Below are 14,623 nucleotides of genomic sequence, written 5' to 3'. Positions count from 1 at the left end.
TAAACTGCAACCTTGTTTGTTGCTGCTTCTCAGAAAGCTCGGGTATCTTTTTTTGGAGGATCTGGCTCCCACACTGTAGCTGGCAGAAAGCTGCTAATCTGTCCGTTCTGACTGCAGCTTTCTGTCACCGCCTCCTGCTCCCATCATCTGCTCTCATCCGCTGTCCAGGCAAGATGCAGTGCATCTCAAACAAGCGATAGAGAGGGCAGAAAAGAGCACCGGCAGCATGTGAGAAGTGCCCATATGCAGAGAAAAGATCCTGGTTTGAGAAAGAGTAAAATACAGAAGTGCCTGTACTGCGTATCAGCACTGCTCTGAATGGAGCAGTGGTTGTACTGGTTGTACTGGGCAGCTTGCAGGTGTGAATGTGAAGAGGGCAGCCCTGAAAAAGAGAGGTGGCATCTCCCTGAATACATAAAGGTTACAAAAAAATCTCCAGAGAGACTGTGTAATAGGACGTTTATAAAGAAGATTTAATTTATTCCCATAATGTGTTCATTATTTTGATGCTTTTTAATCTTGTGTATTTATATTTTATGCCTGTTTGATAGTTTTTTAGGTGACATCTTTCATGGTTTACCTTTGTAGTACTTATTTTACTCTCTTTTACTGGTGACCTGATCCTGACCCTTGATCCTTCCATCTAGCACCAAAATGCCTCCAAGTGCCCTTTTGGTTGGCTCATACCTATAGTCAACGTGTCTCTATTCCATTATTAACCCTGCATTTTCTCGTCATTCTGCCTGCTACAGTTACGGACACACACATGATTACATACATACGTGTATACACACAAAGATTCTCAGACTTTAACATAGCTCTCTGTGTCCCTTTTGCGATGAATCGTTCTGCCATGTGGTCAGAGTACTGTATGTTGATTTCTGGGAGACTGAACATATGCAACTGTTTGCTGACTCACGCTGCCTCCCCTCCACCTCAAACACACACTTTTTCTAATCCATGTATCATCCTTCATCCGATCATCTACCTTCAAATATCTTCCTATTTCTGTCACATCTCTTATTTCATGTCTCAATTCAACCATCACACTGCTCCATTTAATAATTTTTCTGTCATCCATCTTTTTGTCTCTTCATGTCCCTCCCAACTATAGGGCGCAGTACTACTCATTTGAACATCTGTCAGTCTCACCCATCTGTCATGACTACAGTCTGAAGATCAAGAAGATACCCATGGATCATTCTAAGTAATGAACTGTTCTCTCTCTGTCCTCCTATTCCTGCCATTCTTCCTCCCCTCAGGTCTTGATCTGATACTTCACCAATACTTGACTTTGCTATCTACCTGCTATCTATCTTTTTATATGAATAATTAACAACAGCTCACTATGGGCTGTAATTTCACCAGTATTTTAGGTTGATGATTCGTAGAGAGAAATGTGAATCTGCAGCTGGTCTGTAGCGTGATTTTTCACTGGAGCATCATTTCCTCATGGCTGTTTTTTTTTTATTTCTGTATTCTTATTAATCCTTTTTCTGATTGCTTCCTGTCTTTCCACTGCTTGCTTCAAATCTCTTCAGCATTCCTCCTTCATACGTTTCATGTATTTTTCCTTCTTCTATCCTCCTTTCATTTCTCCACCTGAGATGCTATTTTTTCCTCCATTTTCTGCTGAATGACAGGCTCGTGTGAATCAGTGATGGTGACGATTTATCAGTGCATGATTTCTCCTCCCTTGATGCTGCGCTTTCTGTGTGGTGCTAATGTCATCAGTAAACTGAAAACTTGATTAAAGCCATTGCACTTTAATTGCATTTTAAAACTGTAATCTGCAATAGATTTTTTTTTTTTTTTTTTTTTATGAAGCAGGTACATGAAGTGATGAGTGGGTTCCTGTTTTTGTTTTTGTTTTTTGATCTGGCACTAAAACTATATTCACAGACTTTAGCTTTAAGGGGTTATGAGGGGTCATGTACACATTTACACATTTGCTGAACCAAACAGTAAGTCACCTTCCCTCAGTCAATTGAGCATACTGTATGTTTAATTTGCTAAAGACCACGAGGCAACAAACACCATTTAAAGCTAATATGATGAATATTTGCATGTCACGAAAGGTTTTTGGCACATTCTGTAAAGCATCACTTTTCATTTAGAGATCTGTTCTGTTCACTTGACAAATGTACATCCAATATTTACTCTCTTTTAGCTTTGTTTTGGTCACCACCAGCTCAAGGTATTATCTGGCTCTCTACCTGCTAAGTTTTCTCACTACTGTATGTTCACCAGTTAGTCACCAACTGTGTCAAATTACTGTTGTAATGTACAGTGAATTTATCATAAACTGAAACCGACACTGGAGAGTGAACCAAAGCAGTTAGCTGATAGTGGCTATGAAGCTCCGTGGAGCTGATGAGATGGACACAACTTTTCATTGTTATTGGAGAACCATGCACACAAAGGTCTGAAATTCCGGTGGATATAAATGCTCTCAACTTAAAGCTAAAAGTCAGTCCTTTAATTACAAAAACATTGTTCTATTTCTCACCCAGTTTGCTGGTGTACAGACATTAAATTTTTTGTGTCACTGTTCAAATATTTTCTGACTACACTGTGAGTGCCCAATCATTAAGTCACTCTGAATAACTACATTAGCTAAATGCCCCAAATTTAAGAGTGAATGCCCCAAGCTCACTCAGTACTTACTGCCCTTGTCTTTTTTTATGAATTCTGAGTGCACGATTTTCATCTTATTTTGATCCTAAACCAGACATTTTTCTCTAATACAGGACACCTAGTGTATGTGACAAAATCCATTTGCAAATGGATCATTTATAGTTTGGAGTATAGAGACTAGAAAGGTCTTGTTTAGAGCTGTTGCAATTACACTTTTTATCAGCTCTGTCATTATTGCTTTTTAATAACATATTATTTCCTAACATTTTGCTTTTTTCTGTATCTCAGGTCCTTGGAGCTGTTTTTTGCCACCAATCAGAATAGCAGAAGTGGTGAGCATATAAATGACAAATCTCCTCGTCTCTGCCGAAAGTTCTCCTCTCCCCCTCCTCTGTCCATCCCATCCCGCACCTCTTCTCCTGTCAGAACACGAAAGCTTTCCCTCCACTCCCCCATCTCTGCCAGGGTCGGAGGCCTTGACTTAACCAGTCCTGTGTCAAACCAGTCCACCGTCAACCATAACACTTCCAAGTCTGCTGGTAGTAGTCCCACATCTGCCCACACCCCCCAGACTCCAACTCCTCACACCCCAAATTCAACTACCTCCTCTCCTCCTTCAACTTCCACCTCTCCCCCACCCAACAATTCCAAATCACCACAGGACCAAGTACCTTCCATTCCCTTTTCCCCGGACCAGAGTCCCTGCCCGACCACAGAGGGGGAGGAGGTGCCCAGGATTGACCCTTTCTGTGGAAAACTGCGGCGAAGCATCCGCAGAGGTACGCTGTAGTCTTCAAACAATTAAAAAACACTTATAGGTACTGTTCTAACCTCCTCTGCTACTGTACCATGCATACAGAACCATGTAGCCATGTGCCAGTTGGTAATGTGTGCATGTTTGTTCTACAGGTACAGTGTAAATGAACATCAACATGTAGAGCTTTATAAGCAAACTGAAAAGCTTATGAAGAACTGGAGGTCACTAATCAAATGACACAGCATGAAGTGCTTTCTGTGAGAGCAGAACAGGCATCTGCTGGAACATCATTATGTCGTTTCTTATGTGTGCTTGAGTCAGCAAAGCTCACTGCCACCACAGTGCACAGATCTTGTAGTGGTGTTCAAACAGCCTTCTCAGACTGGAGAGATGACTTTAGAGCATCTCAAGCAGCACAGCAAGAACAAGCTGCAGTTAGACCTCATTAGCATGTGCTTACATACACATTCTAAGTGGACATGAATCAGATATCTATGGATTCAGGTTCACTGGTTGTATTGTGTGTGATCTCTCCATGACTGTGAACTTAATATGCGATAATGTTCTATTTTCCAGTAGGAAAGCAAAAGGAACAGCCACCACCATGACCATAGCCATCATTATCACCACCACCATTATCGTAACTCTCCTCTCCTCCTGTGTAGCTGTGCTGGAGTCAGTGTCACTGGAGAAAATCCTTCCAGAGTCTCCTCAGAGCAGTGAAGCAGGGGACATGTCTCCATGTCGTTCCCCTTCCACACCTCGACATCTCCGCTACAGACAGCCCGGAGGCAAGACATAGTGTTATATGTGTGTGTGTGTGTGTGTGTGTGTGTGTGTGTGTGTAGTTTATGACTCGTAATGAAACCACACAGTCAGAAATCGTTGCAGTGGGAAGTTTGGTGCCCACTGACAGGCTTGTATGCAGAGCCACAGAGCTAGATCCCTGACGCTGGAGGCTCACATCTGTAATACAGCAGCATAACATAAAACTCAAACACTAAACCAGGGTATAAATGGTTTTGTTACATACGTTTTGTTATGTTTTTAAGAAATGAAAGTTCATTTTTAAATACTTGTGGACCCTCCCCTGCATGATAAATGTGACAAAACATTCTGAGTGTATTGTTAGTTTGGATGATAATTACCGCATGTGTTTGTGTGTCTGCAGTCCAGTCAGGAGAGAACACGCGCTGCTCAGTCTCTCCTGCCTCAGCCTTTGCTATCGCCACAGCCGCAGCAGGGCACAGTACACCACCAGGTACACATATACACTGATCACAAAAAGTGTAAACATTTTTTTTAAAGATTATTGTTCAAAGTGAATGTGAGTAAAATGAGCAAACTGAATCAATATGTCTTAATATGGCAGATACACAGTGACTTGAATACATACAGTAGTGGCTTGTTGTGTTTCTGCAATAGTTAACTAATGCAGTAAAATATAAAGGCTACAGGCCTGAAAAGGTTACATAAGTAGGAAGAAAATAAGGAAATACTGTGCCTTCTGTGCGCTTTATTTATAAGACAGCTCTAGTTTGGTAGTTTTTATGTGTAGTTGACAAGAAGATGCAGTATTGAAAATACTGAAACAATAAAAACATTAGAGTTAATTCACCCAAATTACAAAAAATGTATACTATTTTACTTACTAATTGATCCAGGTTAGTAGTTTTGGTTTCTTTCCAGAAGCAATGTACTTGTTACTTTTATTTACATAATTTAAAGCTATTAAACCTAATTTCCTTTCAGCCACAAGAGGGTCTAGTGAGAGAAATAACTATTGTGAGGACAGGCTGGGCGCGGTGGTTAGCACTGTTGCCTCCAGCAAGCAGGTTCTGGGTTCGAGCCCCGGCCAACCTGGGGCCTTTCTGTGCGGAGTTTGCATGTTCTGCCCGTGCTTGCGTGGGTTCTCTCTGGGTGCTCCGGCTTCCTCCCGCAGTCCAAAGACCTGCAGCATAGGTTGATTGGTGTCTCTAAATTGCCCATAGGAGTGCTTGTGTGTGTGTGTGGTTGTTTGTCTGTGTGTTGGCCCTGCGATGGGCTGGCAACCTGTCCAGGGTGTACCCCGCCTTTTGCCCGCAGCTGGCTGGGATTGGCTCCAGCCCCCCGTGACCCCGTTTGGGACTATGTGGTTTAGAAAATGGATCGATGGATGGTAGAGAAGCTGGAATAATGACAGAATGTCTGTAGGCAGGGAAATGTCCTGGAGGGTGGTTGTATAGCAGAGAGACACCACATCCTGTCCCATTGTCACTTGATTTATCTATTTAGTTTGCAAAATTTGTAAAATCTCTCTCTCTTTTTCTTTTTTTATTTTAATTGTCCTTGCAGTGTTTACTAACTCTGAAAGAACTTGTGATAAAGAATTCATCATCCGCCGGGCTGCAACTAACAGAGTTCTCAATGTGCTGCGCCACTGGGTCTCCAAACACTCACAGGTCTGTCTGCGCCCACCAGCGTCTCTCTGTTTGTGTGATGTCCCTGTTTTGCTGCTGTGATCCAGTCTGTGGTCTCATTAAAGCAGGTGTCTGATGTGCTCTTGCTCTGCTCCACTGCTCTCACTAAGCAAGTAAGCAGCTACGTGCGTGCGAATGCACACTGTATACTGCTGCCGTGCCAGTTGGACCACCAGCTCATCCCACCTTTGTCCACCTACCCATACTCTTGTATTAAAAATCCACTGTTGCCTATAATGAATTGATTGTGAGGGTAATTGCCTGACTCCCTGCAGAGAGGTCCTTTCAGTCTAATTGCATCGATCTGTTTTATGATTTTTTTTTTAATAATGCAAAATGCTGTGATATCAGGCCAGCTCTAGCCGGTTTATTAACACACAGGCAAGCGCAAATAACACATACTGTATACACCCACTCAGTTTTCTTTTGGAGTCCATAAAACAAAGAGCTTGTTAAAACTGACCTTTGACAGTTAAATTGGGGGAGGAAGGAAAAGAGGAAATTGGGAGGAACAGTAGGTGTTAAGGCTGGAAGAAAGGTTCAGGAGGAGGATCAAGAAGACTGGACAGCTGGAAAATATGAAAGTTTATACAGCAGCGACTGGTAATTGATTAGATGGGGAGACTAGAGGAAATCAGTTATGTAGAGAAAGGAATAAAGACTGTACATACAGTAATATTATGGTTTGTGTTTGTCTCGTACTACTCTTTGAGGCGATATGATGACCATTAGAGAATTAGGACAATGTTGCAAATCAAAGACGAAGAAGGTTTAATACTAATAACAGATTTTAATGTCATTTTTGCATCAATATGATACCCAGGTGCTTTAACTTATAATATATCTAATTTGCTTTATTTGTTCAGAACAGACATTGCTATTTGATTATTTTACCTGGTTACACTTTACTGTTAACTACATAGTTAAGGCATTACAACTACTAAAGTGAGAACAGGGAGACAGCTTTTGCAATGTCAGCTTTACTGGCCAACAAAAATCTGTCAATACAATACAACCACTTTACTGTCTTATGAATAAATGAATATCACTATCTAACATGAATTATAGTATGACAGAGGGTTTTGTGCATTCCCTACTTCTATCTTTGTGAACATCAATTTGAATTTTAGAGTCTGGATTTATTTTGGTTAGCTGTCACTTCATTGCTTGATTTTAGAATCAACATCAGAATTAGATGTATATTAATGTTACTAGTTGATGTTAGGCATGTAGAGGTGGGTGGTGTGGACACATCTGTCCTTTCAAGAATAGAAATTAATTTGTGCTTGTGTTTAGGACTTTGAGATGAACCTGAAGCTGAAGATGTCGGTGGTCTGTCTCTTGGAGGAGGTTCTCAGAGACCCGGACCTTCTGCCTCAGGAGAGGAAAGCCACTGCCAACATACTAAGGTACAGCACACGCACAAATATGCACACACAAACACACAGCACACATATGAAGTGAATATAAAAGTGGAAACATTAATAGCTTCTGCTTCTGAAATTATTATGAAAGCACCCCCATATTCTGTTCTATCCTCTTCTGTTTTGTTGTTCTATTCTTGTATGTCCCATCTTATTCTGTTCTGTCCATTTCTATTCTATTCTGTTCTACTGAATTGTTCTACTCTTCTTTTCTCTGATTCTCTTTTGTTCTGTTCTATTGTAGTATACTCTATTCTGTTCTGTTCTATTGGCTTGTATTGTAGTCTGTTTTATTCTATTCCATTTTACTTTAACTAGTGCCCTTTCTCAAGATGATCAGGAAGATGCCCAGCTGAGGATAGAGGACATCTTACAGATGGTGAGAAAATAACATAAACCTTTTGTAATTGCAAACTTGCTCACTGATACATTTTTCTAAGTGACTTTGAATTCTCATGTCATTCACTATGGAATGACTTGGGTTTATGAAATTTGCCTTCCTAATATACTTATATATATTAATACCCTCCTCTCTCAAGAAATGAAAACAATCAGGGGTCACAAGCGCCCTGAGCTAAGTGTCTTGGCATAATAATGACTGGGAATCACAAACAGACAAATGTTGCCTTTGTAAGATGTGAGACGTCAGTGCACGCTGTCCTATCCGCTAGGCAGAAGGGGTAAATATATTCTCTGACTGTAATCGTCTCACAGGAGTTGACACCTGTCATAAAGCATATTCATCATAGCTAGGTTTCTTATTAGATATTTACTGTATATCTCTTTGTTACTTGAATTTGTGCCGTAGAGTATTTATTTGTTTGTTACTCTGTTTGTGTGTGTGCATGTGTGTTGGATGCGTGCTCGTGCGTGTGTTTAGGCGGACTGTGCGAAGGCAGAGTGTTTTGAGTCTCTCTCAGCGATGGAGCTGGCAGAGCAGATCACGCTGCTGGACCACATCGTCTTCAGGAGCATTCCTTATGAGTCAGTCCTCTCACACTGTGCTCTACATCAGGCCACAAAAAACTAAATGTCCTTCATTGATACTTTTTATTATGAGACCAGCTGATCCCCATGTATAGCATATATTTTACCGCCTCAAATATTGCATTTTATATTAGTTTCACTTAATATTAATTTTATATTGACTTATAACATATCGACATTATTGTGTGCTAAGCTGCTGCTATGATGAAGGTTTCTCCCTCTGACCAGCTTTATGAAACATCTATAACATCTGCAATCTTTAAGTTTAAAAAACTCTTTGCATCCCTGTCTATTTTTAATTGTTTCTTTGCCTCAGAGTCACTGACCTGAGAAAAATGTTTGTGAAATTAACAACCATTTGAAAAAATAAAGAAATACAAGCAGCTTTTGAATAATTAAAATGAGAAGTAAAGCTGTTTTGTAGTTTCTCAAACCTTTGTATTCTGGCTAAAAATAATCTTGCATACACCTGGTTCAGTTCTTGATTTCTCAACAGCCCTCATGACACCTCTTTTTTTATTCATGGCGCTTAATTAATTCAATAAATCTTTATCAGCCCCTGCTGTGGGCATGGTAATATCCTTAAGCCACAGGCTGGAGCTAATGTACTGTATAACTGAGATTATTGTGCTATATTTCAATGTATGTGATCTCATTTGATCCTATGTCTCTGTCCTTCCTCTCTAAGAGAGTTCTTGGGCCAGGGCTGGATGAAGGTGGATAAGACAGAAAGGACACCCTACATCATGAAAACTAGTAAACATTTCAATGATGTAAGCTGTTTTACTGTCTTTAAGAACCTTTTTGTGTCTGACCCTCCTGTAAATGCCCTGCAACACGTCCTTTTACATACTCTTTTTCTTTTTGAAGATGAGTAACCTGGTGGCGTCACAGATAATGACCCATACCGATGTGGGCTCGAGGGCCAACTCCATAGAGAAGTGGATTGCGGTGGCTGACATCTGCCGTTGTCTCAACAACTACAACGGAGTACTGGAGATCACATCTGCACTTAATCGCAGTGCTATCTACCGTTTGAAGAAGACCTGGGCTAAAGTCAGCAAACAGGTGGAAAACTTCTCCATCAGTCCTCTTTGCATATAAAACCTAAAATCTCTCTATAAAAACATGGTAATACTTAGTTTTATAGGTCTGTAAATTCAAGTTTATTTACAAATAATTTCCTAAAAAGTTTCCTGAAAAGAACAATATAATTTTGTATTAACTGTAGTTAAAAATTGAAAGTGATCCGTTGGTATATTTCTAGTTATTTCAAAATGCTAAGTTGGCACAACCATGAGGTTTTTATTCAGAGGACAGAAAGCGAATTTCACGTGCCAAGTGTGAAATGTGTCTACAAACAAACACAGTTCAGCATAAATAAAGAGTAACATATAATATAATCAGTGGTGGAAGAAGTCTAAAATTATTGGTGTATTATTGTGTACATCACAGCTACAGTAGTAAAGGTAGAACTGATGCTAAGTACCTTATACTCTATGCTAAGTACTTTACATTGTGCTAGGTAGCTTGTGAATTTCCCACCACAGATCAGTAAGTTTGATGATTATAATGTAATCTGTGTAATTAAATTCAGTCTGGAAAGTAACTAGTAGCCAAAGTTATCGAATAAATGTAGTGAGTAGAAAATAGAATATACAGTATTTCTGTAAAATGTAATGAAGTCGTTACATGAAGTAGCAGAAAATGAAAATCCTCAAGTAAAGTACAGATATGTCAAAATTGTACTTGAGTAAATGTATTTAGTTCCTTTCCACTTCTGCAGATAAGTAAATAAATAGCAAATATGAAGTGAAGTTTAAAGTGACCAGTGCTTTTAGAGAGTTCAGAGGAAAGACAATGCAGAAAGGCATTTACATGTAATGTTTACTATCTGCTCTTTGCTTAATTCTGATGAACACTTAATCGGTTAAAGCCATAATCATCCTCTCACCAAACAGCCAGTCTCTCCACCAAGCATCTCTCTGTTCATCTATCTGTTATTATCATCTTTTGTTAAGAGTAAGTGGACCTTAGATTAATGCACCTGTCTTGTTTGTCCTGTGTTGTTCATTATAATTTTTTAAATTATTTTAAATGTGTGCTTGTGGTCTTGTCCAGACTAAAGCACTGATGGACAAACTACAGAAGACAGTGTCCTCCGAGGGAAGGTTTAAAAATCTGAGAGAGACCCTGAAAAAGTGAGACTTTGCACATTTTCAGCAATTATACTCACATTTGACTCTGACACCATTTGTTATGCACATTATTTATCACACTGTCTTCCCACAGCTGCAACCCTCCGTGTGTTCCATACCTGGGAATGTATTTAACAGATCTGGCCTTTATTGAGGAGGGAACGCCCAATTTTACTGAAGAAGGTCTTGTCAACTTTTCCAAAATGAGGATGGTATGCACATATAGTACATACCTAAAATCCACAAAAGGATACATATCACCTGTGCATAAACACTGTACTTTGATAGTCAACTTAAATTCTAAATATTTCTTTAGATTTCCCACATCATCAGAGAGATCCGACAGTTCCAGCAAACTCCATACAGAATAGAGCATCAAATCAAGGTACTTTTCTGTAAATACACTGCATCATTTTTTCTAATAGGAGTGCTTTTTATTTCTGAGGAGCAACACCAAAGCAGCACTGTACATTGCTGAATGTACAATAATAAAAATTACTGATGGAGCACTTTTAAAAAGCCCAACTGCTTAACAAAACTAAAAACAGGGGAGTGAAAACATTAAAACTTTCCAATAAGACCAATGAAATCATAATACAAAATAAACAAAGAGTATCTTGGAAGCTAGTTTGTAGAACTGCAGTTATAAAACTATTTCAAATGAGTTACACAGTGTTTAACAACAGATCCTTTATGGAAGTACTGGTCTTGGCTGTTGTTGTGAGAGGATTATTGAAAATCCTTTTGATACATGGTAGTCTTCTGGAAATATATATCTGTAATATGTTTCAGAGCTAACAGCACAGCCCTGCAGACGTTATCTTAAATCACCAATCTTCTTGTTTGAGCTACAAGGGATTTAAACACCCACTGTCTAGTCTAACTAAAACACCTCATCCTTTAACTGAAAATTACAAAATAAACCGGTTGGCAGTCTGAAACTTACAGTACTTCTCCTGCCTTTCTATGCTTTATTTTCCAGGTGACCCAGTATCTTCTGGATAAGACTCTGATCATGGATGAAGACACACTCTATGATCTCTCGCTGAAGATCGAGCCCAGGCTTCCTGCCTGAGTTACAGTTGTTTGTGGCCAGTGGGAGCCTCCTGAACCTGGACCCCCAAGGGCAACATGCCCACGTAATCTCAATCAAGAGGAAATCGGGAAGTTTTGAGAGCAACACAGAAATGGAAGTAAGACTGACTTGAGCTCTCTTGAGAGTCGAGTACAAGGACAGTTGAAAAAGACTGAGAGTTTTACAAGAGGCTGAGGGAATATGAGAAGTGGGCAGACCAAGTCTTTTTAAGGCGGTGGCCTGAAAAGGAGGGTTTTGAGAGAAGACGTGTGCTCATTCCTCAGTGAAGACTGTGGTGCACTAGACATCACACAACCTGAGAGTGCAGGAAAGGCTGAGAGCACAGAGTGAATGCATGAAATACAGTGGATATAACAGAGATGTAGCACATACAGAAAGATGTCAGAGCTCGTGTGTCCGTGCTGTTGTCTGTGTTCTGTTGCCTGTGCGTTTCTGTGCCACGTCCATGGAGCAAGAGCCCCAAAAACGCTTTCTGTCATGATAGCAACTACATAGTACTTGCATGATTTCAGCTTAGGCTATAACTGTCTAAGGGTCTTCAACCTGACCCCTGACCTTCAGCTTAGCATGCTTCACTCCTACCAGGGTGACTCTCCAAGCCACTATGCATCCTCAGTGGGCTGGGTATGCCTTGAAGCCTTCAAATATAATGACAAAAGACACTAAAATGAAATGTATAAAGATAATTAAAATCAGAAAATTTGATGTATTTTGATGAAGTGGCTGATTTTTTTGTTTGTTTTTTACTGTTGAAATAATTTTAGCCAGTCCTTGCCTAAAAACTTCCCATGAAACTGCAGAGCTCTTTTTTATGTCCAGTGAATGATACAAAATTTTAAACTTTGCCTTCCATTAGTGTAGGTCAATTTACAAGGATCAAGTTGTGTATACACCAATCTGCCATAACATTACGACCACCTGCCTAATGCTGTGTACATAGTCAGTGTGGCAGTTAGCACAGTGTGGCACTCGTGTCACTCTGCAGCTCACAGCACATGTTGTGTGAATCTGTTTGCTTCCATAGTTATACTGTCTGAAAGAGCACAAATGTGTCAACCAGTCAGTGATAAAAATATGTTAAAGGAGTGAAAACTGTGGCTGTGAGGGCAAGTTAGAGAGAATTTTTTCAGACAAATTCAACAGCTTCCCCACTCTAGGTGTGATATCACCTCTATAGCTGCTGAATGTTTCTTTTCTATTCAGTCTCTTCAATGTACTGCTTTTCTAATTTTCAACCATTTCAACAAACGCTCAACAAATTATTTTTCATCTTTTGGAGTTTAAAACTTAATGCATGATAGGGCAACCTCGTCGTTACTGAGCCTTGGGCATCCATGACCTTGTCGCTGCTTCACTGTTTGTCCTTCCTTAGACACTGTTGGTAGATACTAACCACTGACAAGACCTGCAGTCTGGGAGATGCTCTCACTCAGTCGTCAGCCATCACAGTTTGGCCCTTGTTCAAGTCACTCAGATCCTTACGCTTGTTCGTTTTTACTGCTTCCAACACATCAACTTTGAGGACTGAATGTTCACATACACACACTGACGTACTAACCACTGCAGACTGGGAGATGCTCTGACCCAGTCATCGCAGCCATCACCGTTTGGCCCTTGTTCAAGTCACTCAGATCCTTACGCTTGTTCGTTTTTACTGCTTCCAACACATCAACTTTGAGGACTGAATGTTCACATACACACACTGACAGGAGCCACTGTAACCGGATAATCAGTGTTATTCACTTCACCTGTCGGTGGTCATAATGTTATGGCTGATTAGTCTAAATCCTGCTTCAAAATCTTAAGATTTCCTTTTAAAAACCGTAGCTTCACTCATTTGCCTGTGTTTTCAGAAACAGGTCATGTAGACTAAAGAGTAGCATGTTAGTGTGAACACAGTAATGTCACTGCAGCATCTGATTATCAGTAAATATCTCCCTCTAGTGTTTAAACATTGTTATAACCTATTGACCCACAGCTTTGGCGGCATTTATGTGCACTTTTCCCTTTTTTTTTCTTTCATTTTTTTTCCCAGCTGTTACAAATGGTCTGGTCCCAATGTGTAAGTGTTGGATGTAGGCTGGGACAGTTTTTGCACTCTCTGAGATGTAGCTTTGCTTGAGTGACAGTATGATCGTTATTTTCTGTGCTATTTATTTAATCAGATACTGTATTTATATTATTTTTGTATATAGTGACTCCACACATATCATATGATTGATGAAGAAATACTTGGAATTGTTATGTGTTAAATATAGATTTTATTGTTTTTTGTCTCTTTTGCTTTTATGTTGAGTTCTAGTTTTGCATCCTGGGCTCTTGTATTGCAAGAAATCTGTTTAACTTTATTCTAAAAAATAAGTCTAATGTCTTTTTAAGGTAAAAAAAAATGTAGCATTTGAATGATCTGAATTTGTTTACTGTATTGCTGATAAGATGAACATAGTTGTCCTGCATGCGCACAACAGCTGCATGTTGTGCATGTCTGACTGGATGTGCCCTGTAACCTGCTCCCTCTGCTTCTCTAAATTAATATTGTCTCTGTAGCTGTCAGAAGGCTCCGTTAAAAGACATAAAAACAATATTTTGTCCATTAAATCTGGCATGTTTGTTTCTTAGTGTATCTCACAAAGTCAAGCATAGTCTTCAGGCTATGCCATCTGTTGTTTAGCAGTAGCAGTGTTGGAAGTTATGCAGAAAAACTGTGTAAACAGAGGTCTTTCCTTATAAAGGACAGAGAAAATGTTTCAGGCTTTGCTTTTGGGAAAACTCTGTCCTTTGCACTGCATCTATAAATCTCAGTGTTTGAGTTACACGCAGGTTTGGGAATAGCAGATGCTATGTTTGCATTGTGATATTTTTGTGTTTATTTGTTTGTATTTTACACTTATAGGTGGAGGGGAAATAAATTCAACATGCCTTATGGGTTTGCACATTTTCTTTCACTGTGCAATAACCTCACTTATATTAAGTTGCTTCGCTTCTGCTTTCTTTGGCAGTGGCTGCCCTTAATTATAATCCCCATGTCAATTTCCCAACATTTAGGGCTCTAACAATCTCTGGTG

At 39.7% G+C, this 14,623-nt stretch overlaps 1 protein-coding gene across 3 annotated transcripts in view; it reads left to right on the top strand.

Annotated features, from left to right (window-relative positions):
- The window catches only part of rasgrf2b (Ras protein-specific guanine nucleotide-releasing factor 2b), a 40,185-nt gene extending 27,231 nt beyond the window's left edge, over positions 1–12,954 (top strand). For 2 of the 3 annotated variants that reach the window (XM_020593873.1, XM_020593872.1), the window contains exons 16-28: positions 2,926–3,416; positions 4,060–4,185; positions 4,566–4,655; positions 5,729–5,835; positions 7,150–7,262; positions 7,596–7,656; positions 8,158–8,261; positions 8,953–9,037; positions 9,135–9,332; positions 10,386–10,465; positions 10,557–10,674; positions 10,779–10,847; positions 11,445–12,954. In XM_020593873.1, coding sequence (XP_020449529.1) covers positions 2,926–3,416; positions 4,060–4,185; positions 4,566–4,655; positions 5,729–5,835; positions 7,150–7,262; positions 7,596–7,656; positions 8,158–8,261; positions 8,953–9,037; positions 9,135–9,332; positions 10,386–10,465; positions 10,557–10,674; positions 10,779–10,847; positions 11,445–11,537 — 1,735 coding nt within the window. In that variant the 3' untranslated portion in view covers positions 11,538–12,954. The remainder of the gene's footprint in view (positions 1–2,925; positions 3,417–4,059; positions 4,186–4,565; positions 4,656–5,728; positions 5,836–7,149; positions 7,263–7,595; positions 7,657–8,157; positions 8,262–8,952; positions 9,038–9,134; positions 9,333–10,385; positions 10,466–10,556; positions 10,675–10,778; positions 10,848–11,444) is intronic. The other variant, XM_020593874.1, reaches the window with a different exon arrangement.
- The last annotated feature ends 1,669 nt before the right edge of the window (positions 12,955–14,623 follow it).

This window comes from Monopterus albus, unplaced genomic scaffold (genome assembly GCF_001952655.1).
Source record: "Monopterus albus unplaced genomic scaffold, M_albus_1.0 scaffold20.1, whole genome shotgun sequence".
Taxonomy (NCBI): Eukaryota; Metazoa; Chordata; class Actinopteri; order Synbranchiformes; family Synbranchidae; genus Monopterus; species Monopterus albus.
The sequence above is the reverse complement of the archived record's forward strand: the minus strand, read 5'-3'. Positions and strand labels throughout refer to the sequence as shown.